Source organism: Pristis pectinata, chromosome 4 (genome assembly GCF_009764475.1).
Source record: "Pristis pectinata isolate sPriPec2 chromosome 4, sPriPec2.1.pri, whole genome shotgun sequence".
Taxonomy (NCBI): domain Eukaryota; kingdom Metazoa; phylum Chordata; class Chondrichthyes; order Rhinopristiformes; family Pristidae; genus Pristis; species Pristis pectinata.
In genome coordinates this window covers 69,108,331-69,130,475 of record NC_067408.1, presented here as the reverse complement: position 1 = coordinate 69,130,475, position 22,145 = coordinate 69,108,331, and the positions used below count along the sequence as shown (strand labels likewise).

Genomic DNA, 22,145 nt, shown 5'->3' with positions numbered 1-22,145 from the left:
GCTGCATTTGCTCAGCATTGTTCTGTTTCCCCTGCTCTCCTTGCATAACAACAACCTGTTAATCAGAGGGAAAAATTTTAAACAATTTTGGGATTGTTTACTTCAGGAAATCTTAAATTTTAAAATAAAAAAAAGTATTTCTTGAGGTAAATATAAATAACTTCTGTGTGAATATGATTGAAAACTGATGCCACCACTAAAGATTCTACAGAGAACATAACATTGAGAACTGATATTAATTAGCCCAATTCATTTCTTTGTTGCATTAGCCTTTAAAACTAATGTCTTGTTGTGACAATACTTAAACTTCATGTTTGGAATGAAATAGAGACCAGAAAACTATCAAACTTGTTTGTCGTTGCTATGTGTGTGTAAGCGATTTAATTTACTTATCCCCTCAGGCAAGTAACATTGGATACTTAAAAGAATAAGTAGTCTGTTAACATGAATGACATTTTGAGTCCTTCATTTAAAAATAGAATCGGGTAACTAAAGGTTATTTCTCTTAGGTGAGCTTAAATACATCCCTTTGTAAAAGTATTCTGACTTTTTTTCTTAAAAAAAAGATCTAGATTGACCTACATACTATGTGAAGTGTTTATTCTGTCAGCAAAATGAGTGCAGCTCTTCGTTCAGAGCAAGAATATAGCTAAGTTACTGACTATAACTGCTTCTGAGACGGCTATGACCATTTATTCAGTTTTGAGTTGACTGAAAAATGATCTTTAGAGGTAGTTGTCAATCAAATATATTTAAAAAAAAATGTTCTCATTTTTATCACGAAATGGAGGAAATAGAGCTACAATGCAGAGTAAGGACAAGAGATTAGTTTAAATTAGGTAGAGATAAAGTCTAAATTGGAGATTTGGAGCTGCAAGGTAAGATAGAATGACAATTGAAGTGCTGATTTGTTTTATTTACAGTTTTGTGCTGATATTCTATTAACAAAGTTATTTCTGAAGTTATTCCTGATTTTTGAGTATAATCAAGTTATATCCAACATTGAATTAGTATATTGCATTCCTCCTGAATGGTGCAAATGAGAATTGCCCCAAACCTGACAAGGCCCAGCAGTTAGCAGCTGAAGTAGGTTTTTTATTGGTAAACTGGAAATAAACTTAAAATGCAGAAACCACACTTAATGTTCTTGTACACATTGGAAAGAATTCTCTTAGGCAGTCAGGCAGGCTTGAGGCTGAGTTGCTTTCACTACTGTACTGTCAGTTCCGAGATGACTCGTGAATCTGATGAAGAATCTGCAGATTTTGCCTCAGGTGGGGGAAGTCAAATTTGATGAAGAATATGCATGGGTTCTTGCATGCTTCTTCTGCTTGTGCTTGACCTCTTCATTGCTCCTTTTGAGGGACTTGAATTGCTCTGTACCTTCTAACTAGAGTGTTTTGTATCCCATGTGAAATATTTATTCTTCCAGCAAAAAGAGTGCAGCTCTTCATTAGGAGCAAGAATATATCCAAGTTGCTGATTATGACATCTTCTGACACAGCAATGATCATTTATCATTTCTAGTAATCTATAAAGGCTTTTTATTTTCAGTTCCTTAACATGTCCTGAAAAATAATAATTTCTGGACTTTAATCCAGGTAAAAATAGTGATATTTAGGTTTTGCATTTTCAATGTCACTTTGAGTGGTCCTGGGCCAGGGATCCTCTTGAATTAGTGAGGATCTTGTATTTTCTCAAGGAGGTTTTGAGGAAATCTTTAAAGTTTTTCCTCTGCTTATTATGGCAGAACACAGAGTGGAAAACTTGTTTCAGGATTCTGGTGACAGGTATGCCTATTGAGAGCTGGTTCATTGTGGTCAGAACCTCAATGCTGGGGATCTTGGCCAGGGAGAGGGCATTAACACTAGTTTTCCTTTCCCGCTAGTGGATTTGGAGAGACTGCATAGGTAGTAGCTATCCAATGTTTTGATTTAGTCTTTGTAAGTTGCTTATGTCTCCGATCACAGGATACTGGAGATCACTGCTGCTTGGAGACAATGCACTTGGTGCCAGATTTGAAGACTTGGTCTTTGAACCCTCTTCTAAGGATACCAAAAGACTATGCTGCTGCATTGGAGGTAGTGATGGATTTTATTGCTGCTGTCTGCCCTCACTAAGGGGTTTCTCTTTATGGGATCAGTTATCCACTTTGACTATGATCTAGTCATCTCAATGATCGGAGTGTAGTGTTCTGCCAAGGACCTTGGTCTTCCTGATGTTTAGCATGAGGCCCATTCTCTCATAAACTTCATTGAAGGAATCAATGATTGTTTGGAGCTTATCTTTAGTATGTGCACATATGCAGGAGCTCTCTTTGTCTTGTAACTTGATGATTGAAGTTGGTGTGAACTTGATTGTGGAGAAGACTGAACCAAGGTGAAGCAGTTTCCCACATCCTGTAGGTAAGTTGCATTCCAGTGTGCAGATTATTGGAGCTGAAATGAAATATTATTGAGAAGTGGGTTGATGCATTAAGATAGCCTTGCTTGGCCTAGGCCACACAAGGATCGGGTCTTTGTTGGTGAGGATTGTGGTTTGCAAGTCGCAGAGCAGATCAGCACAAGAAAATAGGAGCAGGAGAAGGTCACCTTGCCCTTCAAGCCTGTCCCGGCGTTCAATGTGGTCATGACTGGTCTACACTGGCATCGGCTCCTTGTCTGTGCCAGTTCCCTACAGCCTTCAATTCCTCAATCTTTCAAAATTTTATCTACTCTAGCTTAAATACTTCTAATGATTTACTCTCCACAACCCTCTGGGGTAGAGAATTTCAGGGATTCACTACCTGCTGTGAAAATAAATATCTATGTACAGTTGTTATAAATGACCAGTCCCCTATTTCCTAACCATGTCCTCTTGTTTGAGGCTCTTCCAATAGTGAAAATATCTTAATGTAAAACAATGTTGACTCGGTTTGATTATTTTAAGCTTTTTTAAATGGTTATTTCATCTTTGATTATTGATTCCTGCATCTTGCCAACAATACATGTTAAACTAATGGGCCTATAGTTCTCTGCTTTCGTCTTTCTTCCTTGAACAAGGGAATCATGTTTGCTCTTTTCCAATCCTCTGGTACCCTCCTGGAATTAAGTGAGTTTTGGAAAATTTCAAACTATGGGTTCACTATCTCTGCAGCCACTTCCTTTAAAACCCTTGAGTGGGGGCTCTTGGTTCCTGGTGACTTGTCTGACTTTAGTTCTATGAGTTTCTCTCATACTTTGTCCTTTGTGATTGGGATTTTTATAAGTTCATCCATGTTATTTGCAATTAACCCATTTGCTGTCTTTGGGATATTTGCAGTGTCCTCCATGGTGAAGACTGATACAAAAAATTGGTTTAGTGCATCTTGCATATCTTTGTTTCCTGTTATTACATCACTGGCTTTGTTCTCTAGAAGTCCCAGACTTGTCTCTCTCCTTCCTTTTTACATATCCATAGAAAGTCTTACTCTTTATTTTATCAGTACGTGTAAGTTTTCTCTCAAAATTAATTGTTTCCCTTCTTGTGAGTCTTTTGCCTTTTATTATTGATCTATCAATAGCCCTGCCACTTTGTATGCTCTACTTTTCAATTTAACATTACCTTTGACCTCCTTAGTTAACCACGAATGGATCCTCTTTCATATGCAACCCCTCTTTATATTTGGGGTAAATTTCTGTTGAGCATTATGAACCAGCTGTTTGAATATCTCCCACTGCTTATTTACTGACCTATCTCTTCACTTAATTACCCAGTCTACTCTAAACAACTCCAATTTCATACTGCTATAGTTGTCCTTATTTAAGTTGAGGATGCTGGCTTTGGGTCTGCGGTATTCGCCCTCGCATAGAATTCTGTCATGTTGTGGTCGCTACTTTCTCAGAGATCCTTAATCACAAGATCGCTTCATAATTCTTCCCCATTCCACATGACCAAATATAAAAAAAGCCTGTTCCCGAGTAGGTTCTGTTTCACACTGCTCTAAGAAGTAGTGCCTCCACGAGTTCTTCTACGATGCCTTTGCCAGTTTGGTTTGTCCAATCAATCTGCAGGTTAAAATGCCCAATAGTAGCTGCAGTTCCCTTCAAACATGCTTTTGATATTTCATTATTATGAAATTATAAATGAAATTGAAATTCACAGTCATCATCGAACATTCCCACTTGTGATCTTGTGCTGGAAGGAAGGCCATTGATGAAGTAGCTGAAAATGGTGCCTCAGTTGCATTCTGGGGCTGGGATGATTGAGCTTCAACAACCACTCCAACTTCCTTGGTGCAAGGTGTGCTTTCCCTTTGTTGCTTATTCACTTCAGTTTTATCACACTCAGTCAAATGCTGCTATGATGTCACCTCGCCTTGGTCTATTTTTAGATCAAGGTCTTGATAAGGTCAGGATTTGACCAGTCCTGGCAGAACTCCAGACTGGGCATTGGTGAGTAAGTATCACTTAATAGTATTGTTGGCAGTACTAGATTGGATTTGTTATGTTTTTTATGGTCAGGGCATACCTGAGAACCTTCCATTTTTTTTGATGTTGTAATTGTACTGGAGCAGCCTTGCTGGAGGAGCAGCTAGTTCTGCAGTGCTGGTATTATTACTACAGCCAGAGTATGATCTGTTTCTGGCAGTCTTTGCTGGATCTAGTGCTTTCAGCCTTTTTTTTGGGCTATCATTTGAAGTTAATTGAATTGGCTGAAGACTGGCTTCTGTGATGGTGGGGATCTGAAGAGGAAGTTGAGATAGATCATCCATGATACTGTAGTTCTGACTGCTTGTGGTGGAATCTGCCACTGTTGAGGATTGGGATGTTTTTGGACCAGCTGCCTTCTGTTAGCTGTTTAATTTTTCAACACCATGGCAACTCGTCTTGAGGTATTCTTGGAGCTGCTTGCTGCATGACCATCTGTGTTCCTTATTGAACTAGTGTTGATTCCTTGGCTTGAATGTAATGATAGTATGGGATATACAAAACTGTGAGGTTGCATATTGTGGTGGAACACATTTCTGCTGCATCTGATGGTCCTCATTGTCCTGTAGATGCCCATTCTTGAGCTGCCAGATCTGTTTAGACTCTGTCCCATTTAGCATGATGGTAGTGCTAAACAACTTGATGCTGTCTGTCTACTCAGTGTGAAAGCGGATCGTTGTCCCCATGTGCTCCATATAATGGTCATTCCTCCCAGACCTGCCTGTAAGAGGTAGATGCATCTGGAGCATGTGGATCAGTGAGAACTAGATCAAGGAGCTTTATCTCCTGTCTTAGTTTGTTTGCTACCTGCCTCGAACCCAGGCCCCTAGTTGTGTCCTTCAGGACTTTTGCAGCTCATTCAGTGATGGTGTTAATCAAACCAAAGATGGTAATGCACGTGGCAGGTCCATTAATTGAAATATATTCCATGCCCATGCATTCTTGAGGCACAAGAGAATGCAGATGCTTGAACCTGGAGCAAAATAAAACTGCTGGAAGAACTCCATGGGTCAAGCACTATCTGTGTTAGCAAAAGGATGGTCCTGATGCATGGTCTCGACCTGAAACTTTAACAGCCCTTTACCTCCACAGATGCTGCTTGACCAGTTGAATTCTTCCAGTTGTTTATTTTTTGCCCTTGAATTCTTCATTTGTTCCAGGTATTATTCAGCATGAAAGAGCATTGATCCATCAGCCAGAGGGAATGATGGTGATAAGAAGAAAGTTTCCTTGTCTATGTTTGACTTAATGCCAGAAAGATTGATGGGGCCTGTTGTCAATGTTGATGTTTTTCTGAGCTGCCCATCCCTGACTCTTCATCCTTGTCCCAGTAGTGCAGGCAGGTTTTGACCTGGAGGGATTGGCTGTTTTCAGTGTTGTGATAGTTTGGAAATATCTGTAAGGTACAATTCTATGAATATGCCCATGTCAGGCTGTTGCTTGACTAGTCGGTAGGATCGCTGTCCTGATTTAGACCCCAGTCCCCAGGTGTTTGTGAGGAGTCCTTTACAAGATCAACAAATAAGTGAGTGGCTTTGTCATAGGCCAGATAGGGTAAGGATGATAGATTTGCTCCCTGAAAGATATGTTGGTAGATTTGTGGTTACCATTACTCTGTCTATTTTTTTCTATAAGTTCCAAATTATTTAACTGAATTTAAATTCTATAGCTGCTATGGTGGAATTTGAACCTGTGTCTCTGAATTTTGGTCCAGTTTCTGAATTATGACTCTGGTAATCAAACCATTGCATATCTAGCGTGCAGTTCAAAAAATGAAGATTGCTTAAATGTGTTTGCTTGTTTAAAAATATTTGTGTTTTCACCTTTAATTTTTTGAGTTTCTTTATGATTCTTAGTTACTTCATCAACTCTTGTGCAATTGAATTTGAATATTTCTGAAGTTGGAAGCATGCAAAAGTTATTCATACTTCAAATGTTTGACAGCTGGCCAAGCCTGGTTGTGAGTTATCTTCTACTGCTTTATGGATGGGTTTTGTCCTGTACTTTTTATGTGACAACATTACATTTTGCTAATCATTGCTGTTGTGTATGTCCTTGGCAATTTGGATTGTTATAGTTTGGATAAGAAGTTCATTCCAGCTCAACTCACCCAATTCTGCAGATCATAATGATGAACAAACTCCTAATCACCTAATGATTAACAAACCAAGTTGGTTTGCCTTTATCCAGTTTAAGACATGTAAAAAAAAATTGTAAAATATTTTGTAATCAATGTTTTGGAAAGTCTAAGTCAGTTCTTGCTAAGTCAGTCAGCAGCAAGTGTGGGTTGCAGGTGGCCATGTCTGTCCACTAAAATCAAAAAATAGTTATTTAATTAAGGGAAACCAATGATACTCCTAGCAAATCAAATTCTGTAAATATTTTGGGGAATTCTGCTGTTACTTTCATTGACCACTTGGACATTTTCTTGCACTGCAAGTTGATCATATGACTTAATGTTTGAGATTCCCTCAGCTGTCAAGTATAGCCTAGCCAATTCTGCCACTTAGTGGGCCAGGTATCATTTGCTTCTTTTGAAAATGGATTTATAATCATTTGGGTTTGTCTTCAGACAAAGTGTATATAATAACTCACCTTGGCTACACGATCAGATCCTTCCAGACTCATGACCTTTACCACCAAGAAAGACAAGAATGGCAGGTAGATCAAAAATGCCACCAGCTGCAAGTTATCTTCAAAGCATTCATTGTCCTAACTTGAAAATATATTAGCCTTTCTTCATTTTTGCTGGATCTAAATCCAAGAACTTGCCACACAACATTGCTGTTGGAGTACCTTCACCATAAGGGCTGCACCACCACCTTCTCAAAGGTAGTTTGGGATGGAAAGTAAATGTTGGCCTTGTTTGTGATGCTCACATTCTATAAATGATTTTTAAAAAACTTGTTGATAAAGTTGTTGAAGATTGAAGCAAAAGTTGAATGAAAATAACTTCGAGGCAATTTTTGTATTTGAGTACCGATGCCATCAGTTACTAGATGATTTTTGTTTCTGGTCAGGATATTCTGTTGCTCAGCATATTTTCATTTAGTTGCTAAAGATCTGATAATTCGGTTCTTAATACAACTGCATTGTCATAAAGAGTCTACTGTTTTGGGTGGGGGACAGAAAGTGTGATACTTGATTTTTGTTTTATTAAATAATGCTGTCCTTCAGTTCACTGTGTGAGCAAAATTAATTTGTTCACTTTTCTTTTGGCACTGATAAATGGTCATTTTCAAGGTAAAAGAAATGAACGTATTTGCACATGTTTTAAGTTGTAGGTTTTTAATCTGCTTAATTGTCCATTAAAATTGCCATATTGCATGTCTAATCACGACATGAAATTGCAAAGCCAAATGAATTTTAAAAAAAGAACATTTATATTTATTTTTATTTTACACAACCTGTGCAATGTGTGGGGAAATCATTTTTTTCCTAACCATTTTTAAAAAGGAAATTAGGTAGAGGGAGAAGCTAAATCTTGCAACTGTAATTTTGCACATTTTGGGTTTTCTGTGAATTGTGGAATGTTGTGATATTACTTTGTCCAGTTAGTGCTGACTGCTGCCCTGCTCAAATAAGTGGGAAGCTGCAGAGCATTTGTCAGCATTGATTGGGCTACTTTTGTGCAAGCAGCTGTAAAAAAAAAAATTGAGATTATTTATTATGTACTAATGTTTCTTGGCTGAAATGCAAAACTATACCAGATGCTTAAATTTTAAGAAAATACTAAGATATTTTATTTAATAAAATTTGAAGGCTTTGTAAAGTAATCCCAAAGTTTAAGAATTACTTTCTTATATAACCAAAATCTTGAGGTAAATTTCCATGCTTTGTGGTTAGAGAAGTTTATCATATGTAGAAATATTGTCTCGTGAATATTCCCCTGTAACATAAATTGATGTATAGTAAAGATTTATTTTTATTTTCAAAGAGAGAAGCAGAAATGGAAGCTAAATTATTCCTTAATTTTCCCCCAGTTAAATTCCATAATTTTTTTTGAGAATATTCCTTGCAGGCAAGGCCCCATAGCATTCGAACTGTGCATGCAAGAACAAGAAATAATAACAGCTGCAGCATCACAAGCATGTTTTTAGAAATGTTCTACAACATAATTATAAGGGACAGTAGATGGATATAATAGCAGTGATAGAAAAGCAAACTATTAATATTCTTTATCCAAGCAAAACCGTATAGATCTTTTCACACATTGCTGCAACATTTTATGTAGGCCAAGCTGGATATTACACCAAAGGCAACCATGAGCTCTTTAAGGCTTTTACAAATAGCTTTGGTGCTCCAGTATAATATTTTGAGAAACAGATATGGTGGAAAACATACCATGTAGATGACAAGTATTGGACAACAATATTTCCATGCTCCAGGAATATCTTATTGAAAATGTAGCCAATTAATGCTTGTTTTCTCTTTTAATCCTGGGAAATAATATAATTGTAACAAACAAATCTTATGAAATGGGAAAATATATAATGTCATTCCAATAGTAATGGTTCTTGGTTGCCATGTCTTTTCCCCATTCTTGGTTTATTTTGGAAATCCTGTGCTGGATGTTACCGAGTTTCCCAAACTTTATCAGGGAAAGATCCGTGGAATAAATGTCAGTAAAAGCATTGAGTTATGATCAGCTGTATGTTAAATGTCTTTATAGTTTACCAAATGGATCATATTTTACTGCTTTTGTCATTTGAAATGTCATGCTATCTGCAGAAATATTTTTTCATAATGTCATTTTAAAGTCAAATAACGGAAGATATTCATGGGAAGCCATTATGTTGTAGGGAGTAATTCAGATTCAAATGACATTATAAATTTAATGTGAAACATTTGGGGGTTAGTTAGTAAACTTCATTATTCTGGCAATATTTATAAAATGCTATTCACATGCCTTCTTCCATTCCACATACCTTCCTTCCCCTTCACTGCATTCAAAGCCTGGTATACAGCATTTAAACTATTGGATGTTGGTTTATTTTGTTTTGTGTGATGGATATTAGAAATAATCTCTTCTTCATGCAGCACATATTAGAAAAACTGTTAATTACACATAGGGAGCACATCTTCAGTCCAAAATGTAAGATTTTCAGGTAACCTCAGCACTTTGATGTAGATGTCAGATGGAATGGGTATTATTTCCCATTTTGTTTCAATCTTGCAATGTTTATTACGAGTTGCAATATTATCTTGCCTCAGTAGAAGAAGAGTAGCAAAGATAAGCCATCTTCTTCCCAGATAATAGAATTTTGTGTTGAGCAATAGTTTCAGAATTGATAATTATGTTATTTCTTTCAGACGGACAGCATTGTGACTGGACTCAGACAAGTATGAAGGATGTGAAGTTGATTTGTTGGAAGTTCTGCTTCTCTGGACACTGTATGAAACCTGCCTGCATAGTTAATTTTTGTAACTATGATGTGATTTGGGATCACATTTTTCAGAGAAATTTGTCTTCATGAAGATTCCTGACATTGGTGATGTGATGAATAAATTTGAAGTCCTTAGAATTGTAGGTGAAGGTAAGTTTCAGGGTCTGGACTGAACTATAAAAATGTTCATGTTGATATTACATTGCCCAGAATCATCCATTGGTCCAGAATTTGCTGGAAAAATAACAACAAAGTATTTTCTTGTATTTTAACAAAAGAAAAGACCAATTTTTGCCAAGAAGGGGAGATGACATGAGTTGCACATAATGGCTAACTGCAAGATGATTTGTGCAGCTGTGCATAACCCTCCCAAAATCAGGATCTTTATTAACTTTTTCATGTTTCAAGATAACATTGCATTTGTGTTGTGGAACTAAACACCCCACAAGGTACATCAAATGATTTTGGCTAGATTCATCCAATTGCTGTACAAAGTTACTCATTCTCAGAGGCAAAAATAGAGAACAGTGGAGGATGTTGTTGAGTGTCATGTAGGAAGTAAAATAATAAAGTATAGAAGTTTAATAGTTTTATTTATTTATTGCAAAGGGATTGGAGTACAGAAATAAGGAAGTCTTGCTGAATTGATCAGGGCCTTAACAAGACTATGCTTGGACTATTATGTAAAGTTTGTTTTTTGTACGTGAGAAAGGATGTACTGGCCTTGAACTTTGTGCACTGTTCATTTTCATGATTGATTCCTGACATGAGGAGGGTTCTTATTTGAAGATTGATAAATTTTGGCCAAAATTCTTAGGAGATGAGAAAACTCAGGATGATCTCTTCAAGATGTATAAGGTTCTAAAAAGAAAATCAAAATGTCTGCAAAGGCTGGAAATCTGAAATAAAGTCAGAAAATACTAGAAACATTCAGGCAGCATCGGTGGAAAGAGAAACAGAGAATCTGAAATAACAAGTTTTTTTATATGCAAGGAATTTGTAGCTGTGCAGTCATTGAGAAGGCAAGGTAGGTAGACTTGTGGATAATAAGGGTATATGGGGTCAGTAGACCATATTGAGAAAGTAGACTCAAAGCACAGGAACAGCCATTATAGAACGTAGAACAATTACAGCACAATTCAGGCCCTTCGGCCCACAAAGCTGTGCTGAACATGTCCCTACCCTAGAAATTACTAGGCTTACCCATAGCCCTCTATTTTACTCAGCTCCATGTACCTATCTAACAGTCTCTTGAAAGACTCTATCGTATCAGCCTCCACCATCGTTTCCGGCAGCCCATTCCACGCACTCACCACTCTCTGAGTAAAAAAACTTACCCCTGACATCTCCTCTATATCTACTCCCCAGCATCTTAAACCTATGTCCTCTTGTGGCCACTAATTCAGCCCTGGGGAAAAGCCTCTGACTATCTACCCTATCAATACCTCTCATCATCTTAAACACCTCAATCAGGTCCCCCCATCATCCTCCGTCTCTCCAAGGAGAAAAGGCCGAGTTCCCTCAATCTGCTTTCATAAGGCATGCTCCGCATTCCAGGCAGCATCCTTGTAAATCTCCTCTGCACCCTCTCTATGGCTTCCACATCTTTCCTGTAGTGAGGTGACCAGAACTGAGCCCAATACTCCAAGTGGGGTCTGACCAGGGACCTATGTAGCTGCATTATCTTATAGATAATATATATATATATATATAAATGAAAGATAATATAAGATTATAAGATAATATATATATCTTATAATACCTTATATTATCTTATAGAGGAGGAGGCTCGAAGGGCCAAATTTGGTCTCTCTTCTATTTGTTGTTAAATTTTATTTTTTTTTGTTTTGTTTTTCTGTGGTGCTTCTTCACTCAGTCTTAATTTCCCTTCTTTTAATTTATCTATTTCTAATTTGATTCCATCTCACATAATTCCATTCTGTTGTTCCCCTATTATTTTCTTTGCCTTTAAATTTCATTGCTAAGGATATAGATTTTGCTCCAAGGTCTCAGACCACCCTAGCCTTGAGCGTGCTATATTATTAACTGCTTGTAGTTCTAGAAGTTGGATGAGAGAAGATCAAAGCAGTATCGAATAAAAGATGAGATGCTCCATTCCAGCAAATTCTGGGTCATTTTGTCATCAACATTTGAATCCAAGTTTTAATTTGCACTTTTTTTTTATTTTGTTGTGGGTGCAAATGTGTTAGACTTAAAGTATGTGTTTAGATTTAAACCTTTTTTTTAAGAAGTTGTTTATGGTCTACTGAAATTAGATTGTGGGGTTCAACTGACTTATAAGCATATTTTGCACTTGAAGTTTATATAACTGCAAGCATTGGTTGTTATTACTCCAAATCTCAAAATGCTACAAAAAAATTTACTTTGTGTATGGTACCTGTCTAGACAATGGCTGTCCAACTCCATTATTCTCTTAAAATATTTTTCTACTCTGGAAGTTTCCTGGGTTCAGGAACTCACTGATTGTAACTTTGTATTCTGTACATTGATAAAGAATTGGAAAACAATGCAGAAACAATTATTTCTGTTATTATTGAAGGTGTCTTTTAAGCATTTTAGTTTTTTTTTCCCAACACCTGCCTGGAAATTGGGAAGAAAACAGAAAATGCTGGAAATATGCAGTATCTGGAGGGAGATTTTGGGTAGATGACCTTTTATCAGAACTAAGCAAAGTTTGAAAACAGCATGTTTTAAGTTGCAAGGAAGGGGAAGGGTGGAGGGACCATAGAGAATGTCTGAGGATGGAAATCTAGAGAAACTGTGATGCAAATCAGGTTAAGTGCTGGCAGAGGGAGGGTGGTGAAGGTTTGTTAATTGTAAGTGACCTTGTGCCCACCCCGCCTCCCCTCTTTTGTCCACCTACCACTGCTCTGCTTTTCCCTCCTATATATTGGGCTTCCCCTTTTCCTATCTTCAGTCCTGAAGAAGGGTCCTGACCCGAAACATTGACTGTCTGCTTTTCTCCACGGATGCTGCCTGGCCTGCTGAGTTCCTCCAGCATCTTGTTGTTGTTCCATCCATTTTTTTTCTATTCTTATTCTTCCCTTGTGATTTAAATCTCCTCAAGACAGATTATTTGCAATAAACAAGCTTCACCAGACTCTCACCTTTGGATCACAATTTATTTCATGTCTCCATCCAATCACAGATATGCCCTTTGTTCTCTCTACCCTTTCCCCTTATGTGGAACTTAAAACATATGTTTTCTAACTTTGCCTAGTTCTGATGAAAGTTCATCAAACTGAAGTGTTAACTTGTTTGTTCTTCGCTGTACATTGAATGCTCATTTGGGCAAAATGTTGGAACATGATCAATGAAAAGCAATTGTAACCTGGCAACAATTCAGTGTCTTAGAGTGAAGGTAACTGGATAGCAAGGAGGGGAAATAAATAGTTAAGGTAATTTATTTGAATCGTCTGAAGGATGATTGTTTTTCTTCTTTTGCAGGAGCCTATGGGGTGGTACTAAAGTGCAGGCACAAGGTTAGTGAATTGGAGATTTATGCAACTTCTGAACAAAGAAAAGCCCATTAATGGATTTCAAAATTCATCCACTATTTATCTATCCTGTAATGATGTAATCATATTGATTGATACATTCTCTTAATGGACCTGAGTTAGTTCAACTTTGAGTTATCATGGGATTAATATCTCAGATGATCTACAGTATCATACCACATTAACTGAGATTTTGATGCAAAAGAAACAAATTGGACAACAAAATCTGCCAAGTCTTTTATGCTTAGCACTGGAAATGAGGAATTATAGTTTACAGAGAGAAAAGATAAAATATGGACTGGACTAGGACACTAAGAAATCACATCAACACCATTTCCATATGTCACCTATTGTTTTCAATACCACTTTCTTTTGAAATATTTTTCTTGAAAAGTAGCGATTATTTTCACTCTAGGTGGTTCTTTTGAAGGAGGGGTGTATGAACTTAGTGCTGGCAGAATAGGTATACCTTTTCTCTGGGGGAGAAAAGGCATTTCAGCAAAGTACTTAATGAAGACAGGTCCCAACCTGTCATTGTATTGCTACACTATGGGTTGCCTCTTAATTTTTGGTAACTTTTACCTTTAGTTATGGAATTAGTGGCAGGCCCCACTCATGTACTGCTGTTTAGTTCTATTCTCGCTGTAAAGTACCGTGGAATTTGTAGACGTGCCATTTCATGCGCTGTAACACTGGGATGAGAAAGTGGGTTTCTAGTGGTACAGGGGAGGGATCCAAGACTTGGATTGGAGTCATTCTGTTAGTGTATTTGTGCTGCGTTAGTGTTTTGTACCATGATGTAAATGTGTTGAACCTGCTTGATGCCTCTGGCAGGGCTTGGTAGTAGTTCATGAGACTAATGGAAACGACATCTAGTTCTGCCTCTATTTTATTATAAGAGTCATTTATGGTTGTAAATGCTGTTGCTGTGTTAGCCTGCATGTGATACGGCTTGGTAGTATTTGTGAGACTGATGGAAAGGATATCTAGTTCTGCCACTGTTTTGTATTTAAGTTGTTTGTGGTTGCATATGCTGTTGCTGTGTGAGCCTGCTATCAACAGACAATATCTCCCTGATGAGATAGAAGGACCTTTAGCTCTGGTCTATGCAAGATCTTCTGGCCTCCATTCAATAACTTTTTGCATTTTGACTGCTGAGATGTGCAGCATGCTGACCATGGGCAAAGATCCTTGTCTGCAGGAAATGCTGATTGATTTGGAATGGTTTTATGTTTCTCATTGACGAAGATAGAGTTTTGTAGTGCCAACAAAGAATCTACGATAGCTGGAATTCTTAGACAAAAATAAGATAATGCTGCAAATAATTGGGTTAGGCAGTAGCTGTCAAGTGAAGGGAGGTGTTAAAGTATCAGACAAAAAACATGTCAGAGCTGGAAGATACTGCTGGTGAGTGTACTTCACTTTGTTCTCTTCCTTATTAGATATTAGATATTTATTAATTAGTCACATGTACATCGAAACACACAGTGAAATGCATCTTTTTGCGTTACTGAGAATGTGCTGGGGAGCAGCCCGCAAGTGTCACCGCTCTTCCAGCGCCCACATAGCATGTTCACAGCTCCTAACCTGTATGTCTTTGGAATGTGGAAGGAAACTGGAGCACCCAGAGGAAACCAACACATACACAGAGAGTGTACAAACTCCTTACAGACAGTGGCGGGAATTGAACCCGGGTCGCTGGTGCTGTAATAGCGTTACACTAACCACTAAACTAAATGGACAAAGTGCAAAAGAGTTGGACTAGAATAACTTGTAAAGTGATTAAGTGGAGAGCAGGAAATGGTTAAATGGCAGAAATAATGGGCTCGATTATTCTTTTCCTATGGTCACACTTACTTTTATCAGCTCCACAGGAGTGATTGTCCTGCATGTTGAAATGGGCTGTGAGTGGGAACTAGGCTGCAGACATTGGATCCTAAGATCACGGTGTATTTGAATACCTAAAACAAAATAACAGTTATTCAGAAATAAAATAATTGTGTGTCAAAATATCTTAAACTAGAGTTAAACCAATAAAAAACATAGCTGCACTTATCTTTTTAATTGTTAGTGAACCAACTGCAGTGAATGGGGTCAGACTCCTTGGTCCAGCTGTGGACAGTGTAAAACTGAGGGGCTGGATATGAAATGCTTATTGCTCCTCAGCTCAATTACAAATTCTGTAGCAGAACAGTAAGTCACGTGCACTGCATGCACCATTCTGTGTTTCTCTGTGGAGATTTGGATGTCAGATATGAGGTGACCCTTGCACTGCACTCAGCCAGCAGTTCCCTACAGAACCACTGGCTATGGTATTGGTGTATTGGTTTGGTTTATTATTGTCACCTATACCGAGGTACAGTGAAAAACTTGTCTTGCATACCTATCGTACAGGTCAATTCATTACACAGTGCAGTTACATTGAGTTAGTACAGACTGCATTGATGTAGCGCAGGTAAAAACAATAACATTACAGAGTAAAGTGTCACAGCTACAGAGAAAGTGCAGTGCAATAAGGTACAAGGTCACAACAAGGTAGATCGTGAGGTCATAGTTCATCTCATCATGTAAGGGAACCGTTCAGTAGTCTTATCACAGTGGGGTAGAAGCTGTCCTTAAGTCTGGTAGTATGTGCCTTCAGGCTCCTGTATCTTCTACCTGATAGGATTAGTTGGATCTAGCTCAGTTTAAAATAAGGAGTCAAAATAAGTGATCACATCTGTGGGTTTGAGTATTTTAGAAGAGATGAGGTAGAGTGTCAGGTGAATAAAACTGGAGGCTTGAAAGACAGCTGGCAAAGCAGAGCATTCTCAAGTTGGACTTGGGAGAGAAGAATTAATATTTTGACATACTGGGATGCAAACTGCCCCATATGCACGGTCACAATGTAGTTCACAATCCCAAGCACTAACTTGTAGTAATATGCTTTACTGCATCTGCCCCTGATTTGAGCCCTCCCCATTGAGAAAACAAAGGAGGGGGATTGAAGGAAGACCAGAAGTCGTTAAAGTCCATAGAGAGCTGCAGAGATTTCTGTTATCCATTTTGTGCTATAAAGGCTTTTGTTTACTTGGAAATGGAAAAAGAAATAATTTAACAACATAAGCAGTTGAAGTAGGAATAAGCCATTTAGCCCTTTGTCCCTACTTTGCTATTCAGTAAGACTGTGGCTTATCTTTCATTTCTGTGCACTTTCTCTGTACTAAAACCATATCGCTTGATTCCTTTAATATCAAAAAATCTAATTGATCTTGAACTTGAATAGATAGTGATTGAGCCTCCACAGCCCCTTTGGTTGGAGAATTCCAAATGTTTACTGCCCTCTGGATGAAGAAATTTATTCTCATCTCATTCTTGAATTACTGACTCCTTATTTTAAGCTAGATGACATTTAAGAAACTCTTAGACACATGAATGATAGAGAAATGGGGAGCTACAGTGGCATGCAAAAGCTTGGGCACCCGTGGTCAAAATTTCTGTTACTGTGAATAGTTTAGTGAGTAGAAGATGAACTGATCTCCAAAAGTCATAAAGTTAAAGATGAAACATTCTTTTCAACATTTTAAGCAAGATTAGTGTATTTGTTTTGTACAATTTTAGAGTAAAAAAAGGAAAGGAGCACCATGCAAAAGTTTGGGCACCCCAAGAGATTTGAGCTCTCAGATAACTTTTACCAAGGTCTCAGACCTTCATCAGCTCGTTAGGACTATTAGCTTGTTCACAGTCATCGTTAGGAAAGGCCAGGTGATGCAAATTTCAAAGCTTTATGAATACTCTGACTCCTCAAACCTTGTGCCAACAATCAGCAGCCATGGGCTCCTCTAAGCAGCTGCCTAACACTCTGAAAATTAAAATGAATGATGCCCACAAAGCAGGAGAAGGATATAAGAAGATAGCAAAGTGTTTTCAGGTAGCCCTTTCCTCAGTTTGTAATGTAATTAAGAAATGGCAGTTAACAGGAACAGTGGAGGTCAAGTTGAGGTCTGGAAGACCAAGAAAACTTTCCAAGAGAACTGATGGTAGGATTGCTAGAAAGGCAAATCAAAACCCCCGTTTGACTGTAAAAGACCTTCAGGAAGATTTAGCAGACTCTAGAGAGGTGGTGTGCTGTTCTACTGTACAGTGACACCTGCACAAATATGACCTTCATGGAAGAGTCATCAGAAGAAAACCTTTCCTGTGTCCTCACCACAAAAGTCAGCATCAGAAGTTTGCAAGGGAACATCTAAACAAGCCTGATGCATTTTGGAAACAAGTCCAGTGGACTGATGAAGTTAAAATAGAACTTATTGGCTGCAATGAGCAAAGGTATGTTTGGAGAAAAAAGGGTGCAGAATTTCATAAAAAGAACACCTCTCCAACTGTTAAGTACGGGGGTGGATTAATCATGCTTTGGGCTTGTGTTGCAGTCAGTGGCATGGGGAACATTTCACTGTTACAGGGAAGAAATGAATTCAATTAAATACCAGCAAATTCTGGAAGCAAACATCACACCATCTGTTTACAAAAAGAAAGCTGAAGATGAAAAGAGGATGGCTTCTACAACAGGATAACGATCCTAAACACACCTCAAAATCCACAATGGACTACCTCAAGAGGCATAAACTGAAGGTCTTGCCATGGCCCTCGCGTTCCCCCGACCTAAACATCATTGAAAATCTGTGGATAGACCTCTTTTACAATATTTTTATTGAATCCATAAAAAAAATACAGAGTACATGCATCAAGAAAGAAAATAAAAATATTACTGAATATGTTGTATTAAATCGTACTTAGATTACAATACTCTAAATTAATAATCACATATAGTAGTTAATAAAGGAAGAAAAAATTGAAATATTTTATAAAAAAAATCTACTCCCACTACCAAAAACCGAAGCTGTTTGATGGAAAAAAACAAGGAAAAACTTTTAAAAACGTAACCGTGTCAGCCAATATCTGCATTTTAGTCCCCAAATTAGAGATATTGAAAATAATTCAAAAAAGGTCCCCACAGGGTTTGAAAGTCTAGGTTAGGTTCAAAAACTGAACAGCAAATCTTCTCTAGATTCAAGTATGACATAACATCCCGTAACCATTGAGCATGAGTAGGCGAAGTAACTTCCTTCCATTTAAGCAATACAGCTCTCCTGGCTATAAGAGAAATAAAAGCCAGAATATGTAAGGCACAAGCCTTCAACGTTATATCTTTGTCTCCAACGATCCCAAATAATGCAGTCAAAGGATTAAGTTTAAAATTTATTTTGAAAAGTACAGAAAAAGTATGAAAGACCTCCCTCCAATATTTTTTAAGACTCTGACATGTCCAAAACATGTGAATTAAGGAAGCCACTCTGTTATTGCATTTGTCACAGTAAGGAGATGAGTCAGAATAAAAACGGGATAATTTATCTTTAGACAAGTGAACTCTATGGACCACTTTAAATTGAAGGAGAGAATGACGAGCACATAATGACGAAGTATTAATCAACTTGAAAATTTCATTCCAAGTTTCCTCAGAAATTGACATCTGCAAATCGTGTTCCCAAGCGTTTTTAATTTTATCTAGTGGCACCTTACTCATTCCTAGTAATTTGTCATAAATATTAGATATTGAGCCATCCTGAAAGGGTTCCAAATTAAAAATTACATCTAATAAATTCTCGTCAGGACTCAAAGGAAAAGAATGTAGTTGAGATCGAAGAAAATCTCTAATTTGTAAATATCTAAAACAAAAATGAGTTATTGGTAAATTATACTTAGTAGACAATTGTTCAAACGAAGAAAAATTTTCTCCAACAAACAGATCTTGAAAACAAGTAATACCTAATTTGTCCCATTCTTTAAAAACTACATCAGTCATAGAAGGTTTAAAAAAGTAATTAAAGAAAATGGGACTGGACAAAGAAAAACTCAATAAATCAAAATATTTTCTAAATTGTAACCAAATCCTCAAAACATGTTTAACTACTAAATTATCTGTTAGCTTATTTAATGATATTGGAAGTGGAGAACAAAACAAAGAGATAATAGAAGATTTTTTAACAGAATTAATTTCTGAAGAGACCCATACTGGACGAGCTTCTTGATTAATGTAATATAACCAAAACGTAAGATTTCGTATATTGACTGCCCAGTAATAAAATCTAAAATTAGGTAAGGCTAAACCTCTGTTCTTTTTAACCTTCTGAAGGTGAACTTTATTTAGTCTAGGATGTTTATTATTCCATATATAGGAAGAAATAATTGACTCGAGAGTCAAAGAAGGATTTAGGAATAAAAACAGGTAAAGCGTGAAATAGATGTATAAATTTAGGTAAAATATTCATTTTAATAACATTAATTTGGCCAATCAATGATATAGAAAGGGGAGACCAACTTGATAAAACCCTTTTCACATAGTGCAGTAAGGTGAAAAAATTTTCTTTAAATAAATGCTTATTTTTTTTTAGTAATTCACACCCCAGATAGGTAAAATGATTTCTTACAATTTTAAAAGGAATGTTAATATCAACTGGTACCAAGTTATTCAGAGGAAAAAGTTCACTCTTGTATAAAGTTCAATTTGTAACCTGAAAAATGACTAAAATGAGAAAGTAAAGAAAGCATAGGAGGTAAGGAGGCTTCAACATTAGATATAAAGAGTAATAAATCATCAGCATATAAAGAAACTTTATGGTTAATACCTCTTCTGGAGATACCAAGGATATCTCTAGATTCTCGGAAGGAAATAGCTAAAGGTTCTAAGGCCAAATCAAAGAACAAAGGGCTCAAAGGACATCCCTGTCTGGTTCCATGTTGAAGTTTAAAAGATTTAGAATTTTGAAAATTAGTGAGAACTCGAACAGAAGGGGATAAATAAAGTAATTTAATCCATTGGATAAAATCGGGCCCAAAATTAAATTTCTCTAAGGTTTTAAATAAGTAATTCCATTCAATCTGATCAAAGGCCTTCTCAGCATCTAGAGATATCACACATTCCGATATTTCCTTAGAGGGAGAATAGATAATATTCAATAAACGACTAATACTAAAATGAGAATATCAATTTTTAATAAAACCAGTCTGATCATCGGATATAATTGAAGGTAAAATATTTTCCAATGTGCGAGCTAGAACTTTAGATAAAATTTTAACATCCACATTAAGTAGCGAAACTGGTCTGTACGAAGCACATTCTGTTGGGTTCTTATTTTTCTTAAGAATAAGTGAAATAGAGGATTCATAAAAAGATTGTGGTAATCTACCCGATTTAAAAGAATCCGAAAAGACAGCACATAAATGAGGTATAAGCAAAGAGGAAAAGGCCTTGTAGAATTCTCCAGGAAATCCGTCAGGACCCGGAGTCTTTCCAGAATGTAAAGATCACACAACCTCGGCGATTTCCTTGTATGTAATAGATTGATCCAACTGTTTTCGATTTTCAGTAGAAAGTATAGGAACATTTAATTGGTCAAAGAAATTATCCATTACTATATTATCTTAAGGAAAATTAGAACTGTAAAGATTAGAATAGAATTCTCTAAAAGTATCATTTATTTCTAAAAGATCAGTTGTCCTCTCGCCATTGACTTCTAGCTCTGGAGATTTTTAATTGGTTAGCCAGTAATTTACCTGTTTTATCTCCATGAATATAAAATTGACTTTTATCTTTTAAAAGTTGACTTTCAATTGGATATGTTAAAAGAAGATCATATTTAGTTTTAATTTCAACTCGCCTTTTATATAAAGCCATATCAGGATCCATAGCATATTTTTGCTCCAATAGTTTCAGTTGATCAACTAGATCAGCTCTTTCTCTGTTAGCCTTTTTTTTTACTGATGCTTACCGCATAAGAAATAATTTGACCTCTAATAAAGGCTTTGAAAATATCCCAAACAATAAGACTAGAAATCTCTTCCGATGAATTCTCTTTCTAAAAAAAAGGGTAATTTGTTTCTCCATAAATTTGAAAAAATTTTTATCAGATAACAAGGTTAGGTTAAAATGCCAAAATCTATTTATCTGAGGGAGCCCAGGGAAACTTAAAGATAGAAACACAGGAGCATGATCTGAAAGAGCAATCTCTTTATAATCACAGGATCGAACTGATGAAATCATTTGATTGATTATCAATAAAAAAGTAATCAATCTTGGAATATGTATGGTGAACATGGGTAGAAAAGGAATATTCCTTATCCTCTGGATGCAAAAAATGCCAGATGTCAATGACCCCAGTTTTCATTAAAAACAATTGAAGAAATAAAGCTGATTTATTAGGAGCAGCTAATTTAGTGGATGACCTATCTAATTTGGGACCTAACCAGAGATCAAAATCTCCTCCCAACACCAAAGAGTAAAAGTTCAGATCTGGTAGGAATGACAAAAATCGTTCAAAATATCCTGGTTCATCCATATTTGGAGCATAAATATTAGCCAATACCATTGGTCTATTATTTATTTTCCCTGATATTATAACAAAGTGACCATTAGTATCAGTTATGGCCTTATGTTGGTCAAATGAAACTGTCTTATCTATAAAAATTGAAACCCCTCTAGATTTGGCTTGAAAAGAAGAATGAAATTGGAGCCCATTCCATCGATTAAAAAAATGTAAAATATCACAGTTGCAAATATGTTTCTTGTAGAAAGATAATAGAGGCTTTAAGTTTTTTAATATAGGCAAAAATCTTTTTCCGCTTCAAAGGATGATTTAAGCCTTTTACATTAAAACTAAGTAAATTAATAACTTGATCCATTATAGTATTATTTAAATATGGGTAAAAAAAAATGAGCAAACCGTTGAAAAGTACCTTTAAAAAGTACTACAGTA

At 36.7% G+C, this 22,145-nt stretch overlaps 1 protein-coding gene across 3 annotated transcripts in view; it reads left to right on the top strand.

Moving 5' to 3' along the window:
• cdkl5 (cyclin-dependent kinase-like 5) overlaps nucleotides 1-22,145 on the top strand; it is a 115,455-nt gene that overhangs the window by 4,145 nt on the left and 89,165 nt on the right. For 2 of the 3 annotated variants that reach the window (XM_052013972.1, XM_052013975.1), the window contains exons 2-3: nucleotides 9,762-9,985; nucleotides 13,304-13,338. In XM_052013972.1, coding sequence (XP_051869932.1) covers nucleotides 9,922-9,985; nucleotides 13,304-13,338 — 99 coding nt within the window. In that variant the 5' untranslated portion in view covers nucleotides 9,762-9,921. Of the gene's footprint in view, nucleotides 1-1,970; nucleotides 2,082-9,761; nucleotides 9,986-13,303; nucleotides 13,339-22,145 lie in introns of all 3 variants that reach the window. The other variant, XM_052013974.1, reaches the window with a different exon arrangement.